The 21,391-nt window shown below is 36.1% G+C and overlaps 1 protein-coding gene across 4 annotated transcripts in view; it reads right to left on the bottom strand.

The window, feature by feature from the left end:
- The window catches only part of LOC105486196 (N-deacetylase and N-sulfotransferase 3), a 217,863-nt gene that overhangs the window by 109,477 nt on the left and 86,995 nt on the right, over window positions 1-21,391 (bottom strand). For all 4 annotated transcript variants that reach the window (XM_071093102.1, XM_071093101.1, XM_071093103.1 and 1 more), the window contains 2 exons: window positions 6,318-6,503; window positions 868-996 (listed from right to left, as the gene is read on the bottom strand). In XM_071093102.1, the coding sequence (XP_070949203.1) occupies window positions 868-996; window positions 6,318-6,503 (315 nt within the window). The remainder of the gene's footprint in view (window positions 1-867; window positions 997-6,317; window positions 6,504-21,391) is intronic.

Consider the following 21,391-nt stretch of genomic DNA (forward strand, 5'->3'; position numbering starts at 1 on the left):
AAGAGAGTGGTTTTGCAAATTTTATTCAATTTATCCCAATCGTATCCAACTTTTTTTACTGATAATTTTTTTTACATTTGGAAATAATAATTTTTTTTATCTTGAATATTACCAATGCCAGGGGCAAACCCATACATCTTCTGATAAATAAACTTAGCTTTACTTTTTATGATAGTGATTTTCAAAAGGGAAATAAAATCCCTTCTTTTCCTTATACAGCTTACTTCTATTTGTTATTTCTCTACACAACTTTCTAATACTTGCCTCAAGCAGCAATATATGCAAATGGTTTACTGTGGAGCTGACACACAATATGAAGAAGTAAAAGAGTAGCCCATTAAATAGGCCTGCTCTGCTTCAGCATAGGACCTAGCACGACGAGATCTAACATGAAGCAGAAGATACGACTATATTTGCTTACCCAATTCTTCTACCCTTTTGCTTCTACATTAACTTTAAATAGTAAAATAAAAAGAAAAATAGAGGTAACTGTTGCCTAAATGGAAAATAACAACAACAACAACAACAACAGCAACAACAACAAAAACTGGTTCCCAGTGGAAATAGGAGAGTTTTACAGGTGAAAAATTTTATTCTCCATAAAAGCTTCTGATCACTTTCCAATGCAGAGGAGGATCCTCTGGAGCACTTCCCTGGTTCTGCCATGAGTTCCTCATGTTACTGCTACTTGTAGAATTGGTTTGTCCCCATTTCTAAATATGGTTCCATTTTGTTTTTACTACTGTTTCAGAGCTAGAACTTCATATTGGCTTGGCTGATGACTACCCAATCCCTAGCCTCTTTGCCAGGGTGATTTTTGCCAGCCCTATTATTTTTCACTATTTATTTGGAGAATAAAGTACTTACAGGGTTGAGGACAACAGTGAAGAAAAGTTCTCCTCCTTGGATACTCTTATCCAGCTCTTTAGGACCCCCTGGATATTCTTTGTAGAAAATGGTGTGAGTGAAAAGCCCACAGGTTTGTCTTGGGAGAACCTGAAGGAAAAATGAAAAAAGTAAGGAAAAACTTTTTTTCCCAATCAATTTGTTGAAACTTAGCTTTTTGCTCATGGAAGATGATGCACAAGCTAGTGAATTATTCAGGTCTAACTAGTGCCTGGACAATCTATCATACTCTAGGCAAGAGAAGGTGATGCTAATATGGAAGGAATAGTGAAGAAAGTTGAAGAAATATTTTAAAACTAAAATGGGTGTTGTGTTATTTTAGCTACTTGTCTGTTTTAAATATCAAAGTGAGTACTTCTATTATGAGGCCTAGTAGGTTCTAGCATCTTAAGAGATTAAAAAAAAGAAGTAAAAATGAGACTTTAAAGAAGTATTGGATTGTCGCGCTATACTGTAATCCTAATAGGCAAGAATTTTAAGAAAATAGTTTCTGCCAAATTCTGCCATGCATTAGAAAATGAAGTCAATTATCAACTCAATGTGCTCCTTACAGAATGACATTTTAAATTAGAACGAATATTTGCGACACAAATCACAGTATCTGTTCTCGTCTGAAAGGACTACTGCAGGCTATAGTAATTACCTCAGATTCTAAGTGTGAAGCCTGCCAGTTCCTACAGTAAGAAAGAGATTATCCACTTGGCTTGTTACTTTTAGAAAGTGTAGCAACAAAATGATAAAAGGTCATTTAGTAAAAGATCTTCTCTTCATCCTTTGTATATATATTATCTGCTTCAATTATATACATTTGTGATAAGATTTTTCAAATTTTTACAGCCTTTTGCAATTATAAAAGGTGTGAATTAAAGTTGTGCAAGATGGTAAAGCCTTAAGCAGAATATGTTACAATGACTTCATGGTGACCTATGTTTGTCACTACACATTTGAAGTAGCAGAACATTAACGAGTATACTTCAGAGAGCTACAAATGTTACACAATCATATAGGGGCAGATCTTCTGCTTATTGTCCTAAGTAAATCAATCTTCATGTTTTATGTCTTTACTCTTAAAGCACATTTGGTTCAGTAAGTGCTTTCAAAATACTACCTGTCCAGGACCTCACATGTTTTTCAACCCTGTAGAAATATACTAGTTTTATTTATTTATTTATTTATTTATTTATTTATTTATTTATTTTAGTTTGAATGTGTATTAAAATAAATTTTCATCTAGCCCTTGGACAGTATTATATAATACTGGTTATATAATACAATCTATTGTATAATCTAGTCCTTGGACAGACAGCTCAATCAGTATATCTGCATAAATCAAAACTCTATATATCCTATTTATGTTGGTAAGTTGGTAGAAGTTATATCCTTAGAAGCTATTTTATCTTAATAAAATAGTTACAAAACTTCTGTTTAAGCACAAAATATTAGCTCTGATGATGTCTATGTTTAAAAGCATTATGCATCCTCATTATCCTATCTATATACAAAAACAATAACAAAAAACAACTAAAGGCAAATGCATTCTAACAGAATTACATTTATTTCCTAACAACTATTATAAATGTAATATTTGGAAATTAAAAATGAAATTTTGAATTTGGAAAGCATTCGGAATAAATAAATGCTTTATATAGCATTTATTCATTTATTTTACAAATATTTATTCCAAACTCTCTGCTAGCCCACAGAATAGAGTTAGTTAAGTGCTGGTGGAACTAGCTATGGACTCTATGTTAATATGTTGCATGGAGTTAGTTTTATGCTAGAATGCTAGATCCATATGCTAGTTCCGTGCCAGTCCATGTGAGAGAGCAGAAAGATATATATTTTCTACTCTTGAAGGATTTAAGCTATTATCGGGGTAATGAGAAAGACCCAAAAGCTAAATAATAAAATGCTCACATGTGTTAAATGCCATTTAACATTTTAAAAGTGTATGACTATGACTGAATCACTTCTAGGGTTCAGTTTGAGTATTTTGCTTGGAAAATTATAGGATATATACAGAGCCATCTTTGGGACTTGATTGCCTAGCTGATTCTATGCAAAATGAAGAGAGAAGCAAAAAGATGTTTGAATTTTGTCTGTTTCTCAAATTACTTGAATTTCAATGCAGTGAAGAGGAAGTGGCAGGCTTTACCCTGCAACTGCAGGAGCACTACTCCTGCTGAAGGTATGAACCCCATAGAGAGCCCTAGGGGAGTCAGTGGACCACCACAGGAGGCTAAGGAGATAATCAGGAGTGTGGTAAGGGTCATATTCCACTGCCTTGCTCCATAAATGCAGTGGCACCGAATGATGAGCATGTTCCTTGAAACAGCTTTCTTATGCTACAGAAAGGATGAGAAACATTTTTAGGCATTCTGCTGTGGGCTGCCCCCTAGAATTGGTTCTGGGAATGTAACAGTATCAAAATCAAACTTTGAGATGCCGATGAACCCCTGGGAACCTTATTGCTGCTGAAAATAACTGGGAGTTCATTATGAAAGCCATGATCAACAAGAATCTTGGCCAATGGGAACTGAAGCCAATATCCTGTACCTATGGCTCAATCAGGAGCAACTGCCAACAAATACTTCTGGGGAGATATCAATAAAGACCACTTAGCGGGTTTACAGCAAGATTAATGATAGTCTCTACCAATGGGCATTTCCATTAAAATCAGTAAGTAGACAGAATGTGTAGTCTAATTTCTTAGAGGTCTCTGGCTGATATGGTTAGGGTTTGTGTCCTCACCCAAATCTCATCTTAAATTGTAATCCCCATAATACTCATATGTCAAGGGAGAGACCAGGTGGAGGTAAATGAATTATGGGGACAATTTCCCACGTGCTGTTCTTGTGATAGCGAGTGAGTTCTCACGAGACCTGATGATTTTATAAGGGGCTCTTCCCCATTTGCTCTGCACTTCTCCTTCCTGCTGCCTTGTGAAGAAGGTGCTTTGCTTCCCCCTTGCCTTCCGCCATGATTGTAAGTTTCCTGAGGTCTCCCCAGCCATACTGAACTGTGAGTCCATTAAACCTCTTTCCTTTATAAATTACCTAGTCTTGGGTATTTCCTCAAAGCAATGTGAGAATGGACTAATATACTGGTTCTTTCCAGAGAGTCATATTCAACAACCAGGGATTAGAGTATAGAGTGCTGGTTTCCATCAAGTCTTGACTGAAGGAAAATGACTCAGTTGAAAATGCAATAAAACTAGGGGTCCAGAGACTTTGGTTAGGGCTCAAACACCTTAAAGTGTAATTGGTGTTTACGTTCCTGATGAAAAAATGATGTGTTGTAGGAATTCAGAGGAGAATAAGATCCCTGTAGGTATGAGTTAGGTATTGAGTTGCTATATACTAAGGTGCTTTGTTTTCAATTATTTAAGATATGGGACTTGATATTGAAGAATAAAGGGAATAGAAATAGGTAGACAGTGGCCAGAAAGTCTCTCAAGGTGGAAAGAATGACACAGGCATGGTAATAGCAATACTATTATGGAGTTTGGTTGGAGTGAGTGTGTTTCAGCTACAGGGAAATAGGAAATAGAAAGGTAGACAGTCCAGATGGTTTTCAGGTACCTGAAGGGCACATTAGGGGATATGGAAGCAACTGGAACTAATCAAGGTTAGGAAGGCCAGGATGAAGGCAGCATTTTAGAAAGATTAAAAGGTTGGCACTGTCTATGGGATAGACTGCAGTGAGGTGGTGGAAGGAACCTGTGAATAGATAAAGTAGGAAGCAGCACCAGAGTTAACACATGAAAGTCAAGGAAGTAAATTAAGATGGTGGCAGTGGGAAAGGAAATAAAAAAGATATAAAGGAATTATTGATGAAATATAGACACTGATTGGAAGTGGTGGTGGGGGGAGAGAATGATGTTTGAATTACAGAATTGAATTAAGGATAATAGCACAATCAATAGCTAGTTTGAAGGGAAGATTAATGAGTCCTTTTCAGTTGGATTTGGGAATGGATCATCAGAAAAAAACTGCTCTCATACAACAAAATAAGAATGTGATCTAAAGTTCACTCCTCAGTTTCCTATTTCTAGATGCATTCTCTCCCTAGGAGGGCATATTGGCTCCTTTGGTCTCTACTTGCTTCTCTATTTGAATGGGCTCCTAGCCCTGTTTTCTCTCGCTTATTGTGTAATCAACTGTCTGCTGAACATTTCCCACTTGGAAACTCTCATCCAAGAGCCCACAAGCCAAATATAGAAGGTTTCCACAGATTGCTGCAAAAGCAGACCCACAGGGACAGTTCCATCAAAACAGGAAAGCTGTTAGAGCCTTGATTACCTCAGGATTCATGCATTTATAATATAGATAAAATGTGTTTTCAGGAGAAATGAAAAAATATAACCCAGGTCTTCTAAACTCCCTCTGGTCAGAATTCTGGCAGCTTGAGCCACAGTAAGTTCATTTTCAGTACAGAGGAAGGGCAGATTGGGATAAAATGTGGCCATTATGTCCCCGTCCAACATTTACAACAGTTTTTTATTGAGGGAAAAGTCAAGATGGGAGATGATCTAAGCTATATGTCTATCCATTCTGTAATTTTTGCAGACATTGAAAAACTGTCTGAAAAGAAGTCAGTTATAACCTAATTCTAGAGGGTAGACATCTCTTCAGACATATCAGTTCAACAGAGTGTTGCGGTGGCTCATCACATAGTGTTCTTCTGTGGTGTTTCTTCCCAGTGTGTGATTCTAAATTAGGAGGCCCATTCCTAGCTTTACCAGGACTTTCTTAGGGTTCTCTGATTTGGGAAGAAATTAGGATTTCATTACTTACTTTTGGAGGTAGTAGCATATTTTGACAATATACATTTACTGAAATTGTAAAAAACAAAACAGAGAAGCCCAGGATAGAATTAGATGATGTATGCAAATGATTTAATTAACATCACCTGTCATTTTTACTCTGCATTATTATATGTTAATGATTATGCAGGGCTTCACATGTGGCTTCTGGCTGCAAATGGTTGAGTTCTTTTTTTAGCCTGGCATGGTAAATAGAAGAACACAGTTTGACTGGCTTGTCAAAGAGCAGCATGGTTAATATAGACAGAGTTGGTGTTAGTTTTTCATACTGAATAACATTTTGAAGAAGTGATGTCTACTAAAAATTATCTGCAAGTTAAATGTAATTTTTTTTTAGTATTTTAACATCAGTGCCTGCTTACCAGTGGCAATGACAGTAACGAAACCTTTTTCAGTTATATTTGAAGAATTGAAAAGAAGTGATTTTAATTAAAACATCTTCTGCTTAGATATGACAAATATGCTTCCTGCAGCCTGGAGATTTTCCTACATTTATGCTTCTAGCATTTGTTTTTTTCTTTCTTCAAGTGAGGAATGTAAATCTGGCAGAATTAGTTGTACCCTATGCATACCGGAGGAAGCTCACCATGATGTTTTTGTGGATAAAACCCCTCCGGTATCTAGCTGGTTTCAGATGTGGATATTCTTCAGTGCTGGTGATTTTAATGTTCCAGACCTTCTTCCAGGCCTCGTAAAGTTGAACATGTACAGGGTAGACGCCTGAATGGTGAGGGGCCACAGCGTAGCCCATGTCCGTCGGAATGCCGTGCTCCTAAGACCAAGCAAATGTTAATTAGAGCATGTAAAGATTTATCTTGATCCTATTTTTACACTAAGATTTTCAAATGTACTATAAATATATATGTTTAAATGCATCATTACTTAATTGTGTGGTAAAATTAAAGTGGTAAGTATTAACACTGCTAGACGTCATGAAGCCTGTTAGCCATTTCACCAGAGGGGTGGTGAGACAGAACTAGTGATTTTAATGAATAATTTGAAAGAGCCTCCATTTTGCGCATCCTTGTCACAGCCACCTGTTTTCCTATTGCCCATAACGTCAACAAGTTAAATGTTAGACACTTATTGCAAACAAAACTAAGCACTTCCCACATAATACAACCAATATTTATTACAGGAACAGAACACATTCCAAGTTCATTAGGCTGCTGATAAGATTTTATTTTGTCTGTACCGTTTTTACCAAGTTTGCCACATTTCTGTTGTCCCCTCAGCATGTGGGCCAGTAGTAACAATGTTCCCTGCCTTCAGAGAAGCACACTCTTTTGACTGGATAATGTAAAATTCAACAGAGTAATATTTTTTTTGAAGTAGAAGTCCTTACAGTGAAAGCTGAAGGTACTCAAACAGCCAGATATTCTGGGAACTTAGTTGATCTGAAGTCAAGCTCTTGCACATAAAACGACTCCAGTTAAAAAAAAGGCATAGCGGAAAATTACACAGGAACACAAAATGAAACGTGTCCTTTACAAATAGAACACCCATGGCTTCAATAGTTGACAGGTGTTTTTTTCCTCCAAAATTATTTTTTATTTTTCTGTTTATATTTTTCAATTACTTGGAAAAAATCTTCAAAAATTCCACTCAAATGGTTTTTTTTAAATTAATGACTGTCTTCATGACAAATAACAATTTCACATACACAGAATCATAGTATCAGGCTGCTAAATGGTTTAAATTGCAGAAATATGCAGCCAACTGATATGGAAAAAGTTAGAGATATGGTTAGCTTTGTTTTTAAACCTAAACAATAACAGGAGGGGAAGAAAGTATATGCAGTGCCTGAATGCAGAAGGAAAACAGCTTGCCAATGGTTTGCCATTACCTAAACACTTGTTCAAATTCCTTCATATGGCATAAAAGGCCCTCAAAATTTGGTCCCAACCTACCTATATAGCCTCATCTCCTATCAGCACTCATCACCCCAATTTCTGATGATTTCCTACATATCACTGCTGCATACTATACAGACCGTCTTCCTCAACTGGAATGCCCTTTTCTTATCTTGTAAACTCTGTTTATTGTTCAAAACTCAGTTCAGTCAGCAGTAGTTGAAGATGCCAAAAACGGGAGCCACTAGCTTACTGCTGTGAGAAAGAGGATGGGTGGTATTGGAGGTTGAGTGGACCATTCCTGTGTTTCTGAAGGGTGGGAGGGAAAGTTTCATATTCTTCATTTTATTTGCATCATTTGCAGAAATTACCATAACTACATAACCATCATATTTAGAACTCCACTAAAAATTGAATTGAAATATTTCATTGCTTTTTTCTTACTGGTTTTTAAAAACTCAAAGTAATTTTTTCCCACTAGACATCCCTTATCAACACATAATTTGTGCTCAACTAAAGTGGTTGAAGGCTAGGGGTATGGTGATAAGGACCAGATGAAGAAAAATGAAATTATACCATAAACATTAAAAAATGAATGATAGGTTAACAACTTTAAAAATGTGCTGAAGTAACTTTATTATTTCTGTAGTGGTTGTTAAACACTATTCTTTTATTTTAAATTTCAACTTTTAGATACAGGGGGTGCATGTGCAGGTTTGTTATATGGAAATGCTGTGTGGTGCTGAGGAGGTTAACAACTTTTCGAAGAGTTTAGGAAGAACCAAGGAATAAATTCACAATGACAGGAGCTATGTTATAAAATTCCAGTATATGCAAATTTGTAAGAAATTATGCTGTTCAAAAGCTCAAGGTAGTTTTCAACACCTGCGAGTAGTCAGCTGTGTCTTAAGGACCCACATGGCATGAAAGGATGGCCCAGCATAGCAGAGACATTTCCCTTATTTTGGATTTAAAAATATTTGGCAACCAATGTATATACAGTTTTTACTTTTTTTCCCTAGCTTTAACACTAAAGAACTACTGTGATTTTTAATTAATTAATTAATTTATTGAGACAGGATCTCACCCTGTTTCCCAGGCTGGTGTACAGTGGTGGTGATCATAGCTTACTGTAGCCTCGACCTCCTGGGCTCAAGCAATCCTCCTATGATAGTTAGGACTACAAGTGAACACCAGCACACCCAACTAAATGGGGCTTTTTAGTTTCATCTTTTATTTGTGTGCTGGTGCAGTGTGGCATAGTAGCAGAAAACATCGCTTCTGGAATCAGACATAGCTGGCTGTTCGTGCTCTCATTTACCAACTGCGTGGCCTTTGGCAAACAACCTATGAGCTCTAAGCCCTGTTTCCTGTTCTCTAAAATGCTAGTCGTAAGGGCATTAACTCAAAGTGGTTCAGAGGTAATTCTGAAAGGCAGTTAGTATAGTTCTGGAAACATGATACACATTTAATGAATTTTTAAAATTATGGTTGTCATTACTGCACTGCCTCTATTGTTTTTAGATGCTATGATCCTACCACTCAACTATAATGTGGAAATTATGAAACTACCAGGCCACTTATTTTCCACTAAAAGAGACAGACTGTATTTTCTACTTTCACTGCAGATTTTGGGATTCTTCACATGAGGCTTCTGTGGTGAACTCTGACTTCTACCCCACGACCCTTTCCTAAGCTTGCTTCTCTTCTGATTCCTCCGAATATGCTCAGCCACCGCCAAGTGCTTCCAGCTCGTGAGTCATTCAGATAGTAGGGGGCCACTTTTAAATTCATTTTAGAAAAAGGCAACATAAATTTGCTTCCAAATTTGCATTCATCACCAGAGAGAACACCTGAAATGTTATTGTATAGAAAAGTTTAGGCTAAGATTGCAGGTAGTGTGATCTGGAAGGCAGACTATCATGTTTTAAAAGCTTTAGCCATCATGCTAAGTTTTTGGCTGATTACTGTCCTCCGGATTGTTCAATTTGTGATTAAGCACATATTGTTGTTTAATCTGCAGCAAAAAGTCTACCTTAAGAGTTAATTCTAATTAGTCTTTTCATTGATCCTGGATTGAAAGTAGCATCTTAGATCCAGGAACTCTGGAATCTATGTTAAGAGTTTTCTAGTGGAGGACATGGTTCAAAAACACTGAGGAATGTGGCTATGTAACTACAAAATGTAAATGAAATATTTGGAACACAAGTGGAATTAATAGTCTCAATAGTTGAACTCATGATTTCCACATCTCAGCCCTACCAGATACTCTCTTTCTCCAGGGTTTCTCCATGTCATTAAATGACACCATCAACCATCAACAAACAAGTTGCTGTGTTGAAAGATAGTTTTGACAACTCCTGTTTCCTCTTTTCCAAATCTAGTCCACTGCCATGTCCTATCAGTACTATCTCTTGTATATATCTTAAATTTAGCTACTTTTCTTCAATTCTATCATTATCATCACCCTAGTCGAATCTACCATCTTATCCCGTTGCCTTTTGGCATAGAATCCCATTCCCTCTCTTGCTTCCTTCCAACACATTTCCTGCAAAGTAATATTTAAAAGATACAAATATGATTTTGTGACTATCTACTCAAAATCCTTCCCTGATTTCCCTTTGCACTTAAATTACAAAATTCTTAGCATGATCACAAGCACTGCATATGATCCTTGCTTCTTTGTCTAGCTTCATCTTACACCACCCTCAATCCTTCACTGAATTTTGGTCACATGAACCTTTCCCTGAAACTCACCAAGCACTTTTCTACCTCCGTATCTTCCTATATATGGTTTCTCCCCCTGAAATGTTTCTACTCCAAATCTTCACCTGGATAAATCTGAAGATAATTTATTCTGTCATATCTTCGGAGAAGACTTCACTGACAAGTCCCAATCTAAATGAAGTCGACATTAAGACTTCTCTTAGTAGCTTTCCTCATTTTTTCATAGTACACAGCACAGTTTGTAAGCATGTATTTTTTTGCATAGAAAAGACATTTATGTAATATTTCTCTTTTTCATTAAACAATAAGCTTCATGAAATTAGGTTCCATTTTATCCACTGCGATATGCTCAGTGTCTTGCCAACAGCAAGTGCTCAACAAATACTAGTGAAAAAGTTACATGATCTGATTCTGACTACCTCCTTCTATTCCAGTTTTCACTTTCTCAATTATCTTCATTACACTGCCTATTCGTCTAAAGAATAAACATATGGTAACTCACAGGGAAATTTTAATATCTATGTAAATAATACTTGAAAGCATTTTTGAGACTGTAGTTAAAAATTATGAGGGCAAAGCAAAATGGCAGAATAGAAGTCTACACCATTTGTACCCCCTGCAGGAAGACCAAATTTTAACAACTATCTGCATACAGAAAAGTACCATCAGAAAAACAAAAAATCAGGTAAGCAATCACAGTACTTCATTTTATCTTCATAAAAGTTAATGAAAATGGCGTTGAGGAGGGTTGGAGAGACAATCTTGAATCACCAATGCCACCTTTCCCCTAACTCCTGGCAGTGGCCATGCAGTGCAGAGGGTCTGTGTATGTGGGGGAGGGAGAGCACAGTGACTGGGGGACTTTATATTGAACTCAGTGCTACCCTGTCATAGCAGAGAGCAAATCCATGCTGGGCTCAGCCTTTGCTCACATATTGAGGGAGCATTTGAACTAGACTTAGCCAAGGGAAGTCATGCATGTTATCAGTTAGTGCTCGAGTTTCTTGTTAAGTCTCGCCACCATGGGCCAACATGCTCTAAGGTCCTTGGTAAACTTGAAAGACAGTCTAGCACACAAGGACTGCAATTCCTAGGCAACTCCTAGAGCTGGGTTGGGATTAGAACCAGTACACTAGTGTGGCATGTGACCTAGGGAGACACTAGCCAGAGCAGCTAAAGGATTGCTTGCACCACTCCTTCCCTAATCCCAGGAAGTGCAACTCACAGCAGTGAAAGTGTCTCTTTCCTTCTGTTTAAAGGGAGGAGAGTAAAGAGTAAAGAGGACATTGTGTTGCATCTTGGATACCGGCTCAGCCATAGTAGGACAGGGCACCAGGCAGAGTCATGAGGCCCCCATTCTAGGCACTAGCTCCTGGAGAACATTTCTTGACACACTCTGGGACAAAAGGGAACCCATTGTCTTAAAGAGAAAGATCCAGTCTTGGAAAGATTCATCACCTGCTGATTAAAGTGCTCTTGGGCCCTGAATAACCATCAGTGATAGCCAGGGAGCATGCTGTGAGCCTTGGGCACTTGGGACGTGCTTACTACATGTGTGACCCAGCATGTTTCCAGCAGTGGTGACTATGGTGAAAGACTCCTGTTTGAGAAAAGCACAGGGAAAAGTAAAGGGGACTCTGTCTTGCACCTTATATACCAGCTTGGTCACAGTGGGGTAGAGCAAAAAGCAGGCCCTTGGGATCTTTAAGTCCAGGCCTAGGCTCTTGAACAGCATTTCTGGAACTTCTCTTGGTCAGAGGGGAACCCACTGTGCAGAGGGTGAATCCCTGGCCTGGAAGCATTCACCACAAGCTGACAGAAGAACCCTTGGTCTTAAGTGAACATTGCCAGTGGCCTGGCAGAACCCTGCCAAGGGCTGCTGGTGGTGGTGCTCAGAGGGAGAGGCTCTTCTCCCTGTGGAAAGGAGAAGGAAGAGCAGGAAGTACTTTGTAGTATGGTTTTAGTACCAGCTTAGCCACAGTAGAACAGAGCATCAGGCAAATTCCTATTTTTCACTCTAATTCTTGGCTCCCAGACAGCATATCTGGACCTGCCTGGGGCCTGGAGGAACTTGCTACTCTGAAGGGAAGGGCACAAACCTGGCTGGCTTTGCCACCTTCTGATTGTAGTGGCCTAGGGCTGTGAGTGAACATAGGTGGTAGCCAGGTAGTGGTTATAGTGGGCCTTGGACAAGACTCAGTGTTGTGCTGACTGAGTCTTTAGGCCTGACCCAGTACAGTCCCAGTTATAGTGGCCATAGGGGTGTTTGAATCATCATAATCCCAGGTCCAGGCAGCTCAGCACAGAGAAAGAGACTCTGTTTGTTTGGGAGAAACTAAGGGAAATGAACAAGAATCTCTGCCTATTAATCCAGAGACTTCTTCTAGATCTTCTCCAAGACCACCAAGATGGTACCTTTATGAGTCTGCAAGAACCACAGTGATATTGGGCTTGAGAACCAAGCACCTTCAAATATCGGAAAAGCCTTCTCAAGGACCAGCATAAACAAGCCTAGACTGCAAAGGCTGTAATAAATATCTAACTGTTCTATGCGCAGACACAGATGAACATCTACAAGCATCAAGATGATCTAGGAAAATGACCTCACCAAATGAACTAAATAAGGCACCAGGGACCAATCCTAGAGAAATAAGGATGTGTGACCTTTCAGACAGAGAACTCAAAATGGCCATTTTGAGGAAACTCAAAGAAATTCAAGATTAACACAGATAAGGAATTCCGAATTCTATCAGATTAATTTTACAAAGACATTGAAATAATGAGAAAGAATCAAGCAGAAATTCTAGAGTTGAAAAATGCAATTGACATACTGAAGAATGCATCAGTCACTTAATAGCAGAATTGATCAAGCAGAAGAAAGAATCAGTGAGCTTGAAGACAGCCTATTTGAAAATACACAATCAGAAGAGACAAAAGAAAAACAAAACAAAACAAAAATAACATAGCACACCTATAAGATCTAGAAAATAGCCTCCAAAGGGCAAATCTCAGAGATATTGGTTTTAAATAAGAGGTAGAAAAACAGCTAAGGGTAAAAAGTTTGTTCAAAACGAATAATAACAGAAAAACCTCTCAAACCTGGAGAAAGAGATCAACATTCAAGTACAAGAAGGTTATGGAGCACCAAGCAGATTAACTGAAAGAAGACTACCTCAAGGCATCTAATAATCAAACTCCCAAGAGTCAAGGACAAAGACAGTATCCTAAATGCAGCAAGAAAAAAGTAACAAATAACATTCAATGGAACTCCAATACATCTGGCAACAGACTTTTCATTGGAAGCCTGACAGGCCAGGGGAGGGTGGCAAGACATATTTAAAGTGCTGAAGGAAAAGAACTTTTATGCTAGAGTAGTATATCTGGTGGAAATATTCTTCAAGCATGAAGGAGAAATAAAGACTTTCCCAGACAAACAAAAGCTGAGGAACTTCATCAACACCAGACGTGTCTTACAATAAATGCTGAAGGAAGTTTTTCAATCTGAAAGAAAAGGATATTAATGAGCAAGAAGAAATCATCTAAAGGTAAAAATACACACTGGTAATAGTAGGCACACAGAGAAACAGACTATAAGACTGTAATGGTGATGTGTAAATTACTCTTAAGTAGAAAGACTAAATGATGAACCAATCAAAAGTAGTACTACAAAAACCTTTCAAGATATAAACAGTAAAACAAGACATAAGGAACAACAAAAAATTAAAAAGTGAGGTGATAAAGTTAAAGTATAGTGTTGTCTTTCTGTGGAGTTTGTTTATGCAATCAGTGTTAAGTTGTCGTCAGTTTAAAATAATGAGTTACAAGACAGTATTTGCTACTCTCATGATAACCTCAAATCAAAAAACACAACAGAAACAAGCACGAAGTTAAAGCACAAGAGAAAATTATCTTCACTAAAAGGAAGACAGGAAGGAAGAAAAGAAGAGAGCGAAAACCCCCAAACAACCATAAAACAAATAACAAAATGGCAGGAGTAAGTTTCTACAAGTAAATCATAACATTAAATATAAGTGAACTAAACTCTCTGATCAAAAGACACAGAGTGGCCAGATGGATGAAAATACAAGACTCTATGATCTGTTGCCCACAGGAAACACACTTCACCTATAAAGATAAACATAGACTGAAAATAAAGGGATGCAAAAAGGTATTCCATGCCAATTGAAATAAAAAATGAACAGGAGTAGTTATACTTATATCAGACAAAATAGACTTGAAAACAATTACTGTGATAAGAGACGAAGAAGGTCACTATATAATGATAAAGGAGTCAACTCAGTAATAGTATATAACAATTTTAAATATATGTGCACCCCACTCTGGAGCACACAGCTATATAAAGAAAATATTATTAGTGCTAAAGAGAGATATAGACCCCAATACAGTAATAGTTGGAGATTTCAACACTCCACTTTCAATATTGGACAGATGTCCCAGACAGAAACTCAACAAAAATGTTGCCATTTTGTTATTTGTTTTATGGTTGTTTGGGGGTTTTCACTCTCTTCTTCCTTCCTGTCTTCCTTTTAGTGAAGATAATTTTCTCTTGTGCTTTAACTTCTTGCTTGTTTCTGTTGTGTTTTTTGATTTGAGGTTATCATGAGAGTAGCACTATACAACAAATGAATCTAATATATATTTATAGAACATTTCAACCAAAGGCTACAGAATACGCATTCTTTGTCTCAGCACATGGATCATTTTCAAGGATAGACCATAAGTTAGGTTATAAAACAAGTCTTAACACATTTACAAAAATCCAAACAACATCAAGCATCTTCTCTGACAACAATGGAATAAAACTAGAACTCAACAAGAGGAATTTTGGAAACTATACAAACTCAATGGAAATTAAACAATATGCTCTTGAATGATCAGTGGGGTCAATCAAAAAAGTTAACATGAAAATTGAAAAATGTTTTGGAAAAGAAATGATAATGGAAACACAACATACCAAAACCTATAGGATACAGCAAAAGCAGTACTAAGAGGAAAGTTTACAGCTGTAAGTGCCTACATCAAAAAAGAAAAAAAAAACCTTCAAATAAATAACCTAACAATGCATCTTAAAGAATTAGAAAAGCAAGTGCAAACTGAACCCAAAAATAATAGGAGAAAAGAAATAATAAAGATCAAAGCAGAAATAAATGAAATTGAAATGAAGAAAACAATACAAAAAAGTCAATGAAACAAAAAGGATTTTTCTAAGATAAACAAAATCAGCACACCATTAGCCAGATTAACGAATTAAAAAAAGAGTGAGGACCCAAATAAATAAAATCAGATATGAAAAAGGAAACACTACAACTGATATTGCAGAAATTCAAAGGGTCAGTAGTGGCTACTATGAGCAACTATATGCCAATAAACTGGAAAATTTACAGGAAATGAATAAATTCCTTGGCATATACAACCTACCAAAACTGAACCATGAAGAAATCCAAAACCTGAAAAGACCAATAACAAGTAATGAGATTGAAGACATAATAAAACGTCTCCCAGTAAAGAAACGCCAAGGACTTCATGGCTATACTGCTGATTTCTACCAAACATTTAAAGAAGAACAAAGCAGCAATCCTACTGAAACTTCCAAAAAATAGAGGAGGAGGGAATACTTCCAAACTCATTCGATGAGGCCAGTATGTTACTGATACCAAAACCAGATAAAGACACATCAAAAAAAGAAAACTACAGGCCAGTGTCTCTGATGAATACTGATGCAAAAATTTTCAATAAAATACTAACAATCTAAATCCAACAATACATTAAAAAGATCATTTACCATGACCAAGTGAGACTTATCCTTGGGATGCAAGGATGGTTCAATATACACAAATCAATCAAGATGATACACCATATCAACAGAATGAAGGACAAAAATCATAACGATCATTTCAATTCATTCTGAAAAAGCATTTGGTAAAACTGAACATCCCTTCATGATAAAAACCCTCAACAAACGTGGTATAGAAGGTACATACCTCACCATAATAAAAATCCCTCTATGACAGATGCAAAGCTGGTATCATACTGAATTGGGGAAAACTGAAAGGCTTTCCTCTAAGATCTGGAAGACAACAAGGATGCCCACTGTCACCACTGTTATTCAACATAGCACTGGATGTCCTAGCTATAGCAATCAGAAAAGAGAAAGAAATGAAGGGCATTCAAGTTGGACAATAAATAGTTAAATTATCCTTGCTTCCAAATGATATAATCTTATATTTGGAAAAACCTAAAGATTTCACCAAAAAACTATTAGAACTGATAAACAAATTCAGTAAAATTCAAGATACAAGATCAACCTACAAAAATCAGTAGCATTTCTATATGCCAATGGTGAACAATGCAAAAAACAAGTCAAAATGTAATCTCATTTATAGTAGCCACAAATAAAATTACATACCTAGGAATTAACCAAAAAGTGAAAGATCTCTACAATGAAAACTATAAAACATTGATGAAAGAAATTAGAGTACACCAAAAAAAAAAAAAAGATATTCCATGTTCATGGATGAGAAGAATCAATATTGTTAAAATGTCCATACAAAACAAAGCTCTCTACAGATTCAATGAAATATTTATCAAAATGCCAATGATATTTTTCACAAATATACAATATAATCCAAAAATTTATATGGAACCACAGAAGATCCAGAATAGCCAAAGCTATCCTGAACAAAAAGAACAAAACCGGAAGAATCACATTACCTGATTTCACATTATACTACGGAGTTATATTAACCAAAATAGCATGCTACTGGCATATAAACAGATACACAGACCAATGGAATAGAACAAAGAACACAGAAACAAATTAATACACATGCAGTCAACTCATTTTTGACAAAGGTGCCAAGAACATACACTGGAGAAAGGACAATCTCTTCAGCAAATGGTGCTTGAAAAACTAGATTTCCATATGTAGAAAAATTAAGCTGAACCCCTGTTTATCACCAAATACAAAAAATCAAATCAAAATAGATTAAAGACTTAAACATAAGACCTCAAACTATGAAACTACAGTAAGAAAACATGGGAGAAACTCTCCAAGACATTGGTCTTGGCAAAAATTTTGTGAGTAATACTCCACAAGCACAGGCAACCAACAAAAAATGGACAGATGGGATCGCATCAAGTTAAAATGCTTTTGCACAGCAAAAGACACAATCAACAAAGTGAAGAGACAACCCACAGAATGGGAGAAAATATTTGCAAACTCCCCACCTGACAAGAGATTAATAATCAGAATATATAAGAAACTCAAACAACTCTAGAGTAAAAAATCTCATAATCTGAATAACTAATGGACAAAGGGCTTGAACAGGCATTTCTCAAAAGAATACATACAAATGGCAAACAGGCATTTGAAAAGATGCTCAACATCATTGGTCATCAGAGAAATGCAATCGAAAACTATAATGAGATGTCATCTCAACCCGATTAAAATGGCTTTTCTCCAAAAAGACAGGCAATAACAAATGCTGGAGAGGATGTGGAGAAAAGAAAACCCTCATACGCTGTTGGTGGGAATGTAAATTAGTACAACCACTATGGAGAACAGTTTGGAGGTTTCTCAAAAAACTAAAATTAAAACTACCATATGATCCAGCAATCCCACTGCTGAGTATATGCCAAAAAGAAAGGAAATCAGTATATCAAAGAGGTATCTGCACTCTCATGTTTGTTGCAGCACTGTTTACAGTAGCCAAGATTTGGAAGCAACCAGTGTCTATTAACCAATGAATAGATAAAGAAAATTATACATGTATATATATGTATACATATAGAAAATTATACATGTATATATATAAAGAAAATTATACATGTATATATATGTATGTATATATAGTATAATAGTACACAATGGTGTACTATTCAGCCATAAAAAAGCATGGGATTCAGTTACCTGCAACAATATAGATGGAACTGGAGGTCATTATCTTAAGTGAAATAACCAAGACACAGAAAGACAAACATCACATGTTCTCACTTATTTGTGGTATATAAAACAAAACAATTAAACACATGGAGATAGAGAGTAGAAGGATGGTTACCACAAGCTGGGTAGGACAGTGGATGTTGCAGGGGAGGTGGGCATCATTAGTGAGTACAAAATATAAGTAGGAAGCATGAATAATATGCACTATTTGATAGCACCATGGGATGATTATAGTCAAAATTATATTAAAAAAATGTACATTTTAAAATAACTAAAATAGTATAATTGGATTGTTCATAACACTAAAGATAAATGCTTGGCAGGGGTGGAGATCCCAGTTTTCATGATGTGATTATTACACATTGCATGCGTCTATCAAATATTTCATGTCTCCCATAAATATATACACCTACTGAGTACCCACAATAATTAAAAATTAAAAAAAATTATTATTCCATGAAGCCACCTTTATTTATTTCTGTAAACTCATATATTTGTTATATTACATAAAGTTAAAAATTACAAGATTTTCCTAAATTATGCATTGAAATATTTCCAAATAGACAATGTGAAAATAATACAGTTTTGTCAGGCAAAAAGTAATGTAGTCTTTAGAACAATTTTCCTAAAAACTAAAAGAGAAAAATAGCATTTAGGTATTTGAAAAATACAGTTAGCTTCATTACTGAAGAAAAAATTGTTTATTACTGTCTTTAATGATAGGTCTGTATTTAGACTCTTGCTAGTAATTAAAAATGCCACTTAACTTTTAGTTTTTGTCTCTATTTCAATTTTTCTAAACAGAAACACCTTTGTAATTTTCATTAATGACTAGAAGGCTCATTGTCTATTTCCATATTTTGCAGGTTAGCAAATATGCAAACTAATGTAATTTACAGAAAACCCCACAATGACAGGAAATCAAACAGACATTCTGCATGCTACAGTGAAAAACGAATCCCAAACTTCATTACAGTATAATTTGGAAATACTTCAAAATGCTTTTCTGGAGTTCATTTTGGTTGGAATGTCCCATTTCCTCAGTATACAGAAGTTCATGTTTTGGTTAACTATCTCATAGTATTGAGAAATTACATACATAATTTACATTGGTTGAAGATTAAGTTTCTCTATATTTACATTTGGTAGTATATTTCGAAGTTGATTCTAGAAAAACATTTTTTTTCCCCTAGAGTTTTAAAGTGGCTTCATTAAAAACTATGGCTTTTTGGGGAAAAAACTGTCACTTCCTTAAAAACTACGGCTATTTGAGGTATTATTTAACAAAGAAAAGAATACGTTTTTCTTTATGATAGGACCATAATTCTGACCAACTGCCTCCTTCTCTTTGGAAAATTAAATTAGCTTCTTTGAATACATAAGGCACTTGCATGAGTGCAGGCACACGCGTGTGCACGCACACACACAGGTATATGAAATATGAAGAAAATAAATTTATACTATTTCCTTGAATTTGTGAAGCATTTTCAAGCTTCTAATGATGATTTGTTTTCCTAAGGTGACACTGATGGACTACACCACAATTCAGCTTATAAGAACCTGTGGAACCTCTGGCACCCACGGAAGGAGTCCTGTAGTAGCTGCAATCATTGGGAGAAAGTAAGAAATGGCGTGGCTGTTGGCAAAATGGCCCAGTATATGTAAAAGTTGCTATTCAAAGGAAGCTGACTGTCTTCTTAGCCTCTAACAAAATGAGGCAAGTCAGGATCATTAGGTTAGGGAATTTAGGTTTGGTACTACATGCAAAGATTATTAAATATTAGATTATGTTCCTATGATAAATGGTAATATTTCTGGTATGGTTTGAAATGAAAAATCTTGAAAGAATTAATTACCTTAGCATAGGAATCTGATTTTTCATTTTCTAAAAAATTGTAAAATAAAGGGGTTGTAAAAGTTGTCACTAAAGTCCAGGTTTAAAATTCTGTGTTTCTTTGACATGATCTTTGTGGTTTTAGAAAGAAATGATTTTATATTCAGATGCTAAATATGAATGTACTATTTTTAATCCATGAACAAATTTAAACTCCCATGTACAATTTTCTTTCTACATACTTAAGGAGGAATAATCTTCTAAAATACAGTAGACACAGTTACATAAATTTGGTTAATATTTATAGATTTGACCACTAAATATTTCTCTAGTTTTCTTACATGGTGCTCTTTGATTTATAATATGAATTTTGGTTTGCTGGGTGGTATGTGAAAAAATTTCTATGATGATAATGTTGTTTTTAGTAGATTTGTTTTAAGAGTTCAAGAATCATCCCCTGTTGGCAGCTATTGTATTAATAAAGAATTTGTCTGGTCTTCCTTATCCCTGATTCCTGGGAGATAACTCCTAACTCTGTGGAATTTCCTGAGTGATAGAAATGTCTTTGTTATTTATGGTGAGACCCTGAAACTATATCTGAGTTTATGCTAACAAGATGACTCAGGATGAAGGTTAGTCATGCCAGGAAGTCCCACCATGTAATTAGAGAGTGAGAGCTTTGAGCCAGGTAATATCAGCCTGACCTTAGGGTAGGCGAGAGGAGTTGGAAATTGAGTTCAATCACGTGGCTAGTAATACAATCAAACATGCCTATATAATGATACCCTTATAAAAAAATCTGGAACTTGAGGTTTAGTTGAGTCTCTCTGGGTAGTGATATTCCTATGGATCCAGAAAGTCCAGGAAAGAGATACTCTCTGTCTCACAAGATAGCAAAAAATATGGCTATAAAATAAAAGTAACAAAAGTCTTTGGATAAAAGTGTTAAAGGTGTTAATAATGAGATCTTGTAAAACCGAATGGCATTACAGCAACTTATAAAACAGAAGTGTCACCTTATCACTCTGGAGTTACTCATCTCCGGAAAAGAGATGAGTGTATGGTGTTTAATTTAGTATATAGTGAGAAAAGAGTCTTATTCTTTCAATATCTCAAAATAGCCAAACCCATGACAATTAAATTATCCTTGTACCAGGAATTCTAGGGATAGGGAGTAGCATAGTATCATCAAGAGAGTACAGATTTAGGAGAGCACAGTTTTGAGTCCTGGGCTCAATCTCAGTGCTTCTCTGCATTGGTCCAAGGACCCTGGCAGGTTATGC

The sequence above is a fragment of the Macaca nemestrina genome, chromosome 3 (genome assembly GCF_043159975.1).
Source record: "Macaca nemestrina isolate mMacNem1 chromosome 3, mMacNem.hap1, whole genome shotgun sequence".
Taxonomy (NCBI): domain Eukaryota; kingdom Metazoa; phylum Chordata; class Mammalia; order Primates; family Cercopithecidae; genus Macaca; species Macaca nemestrina.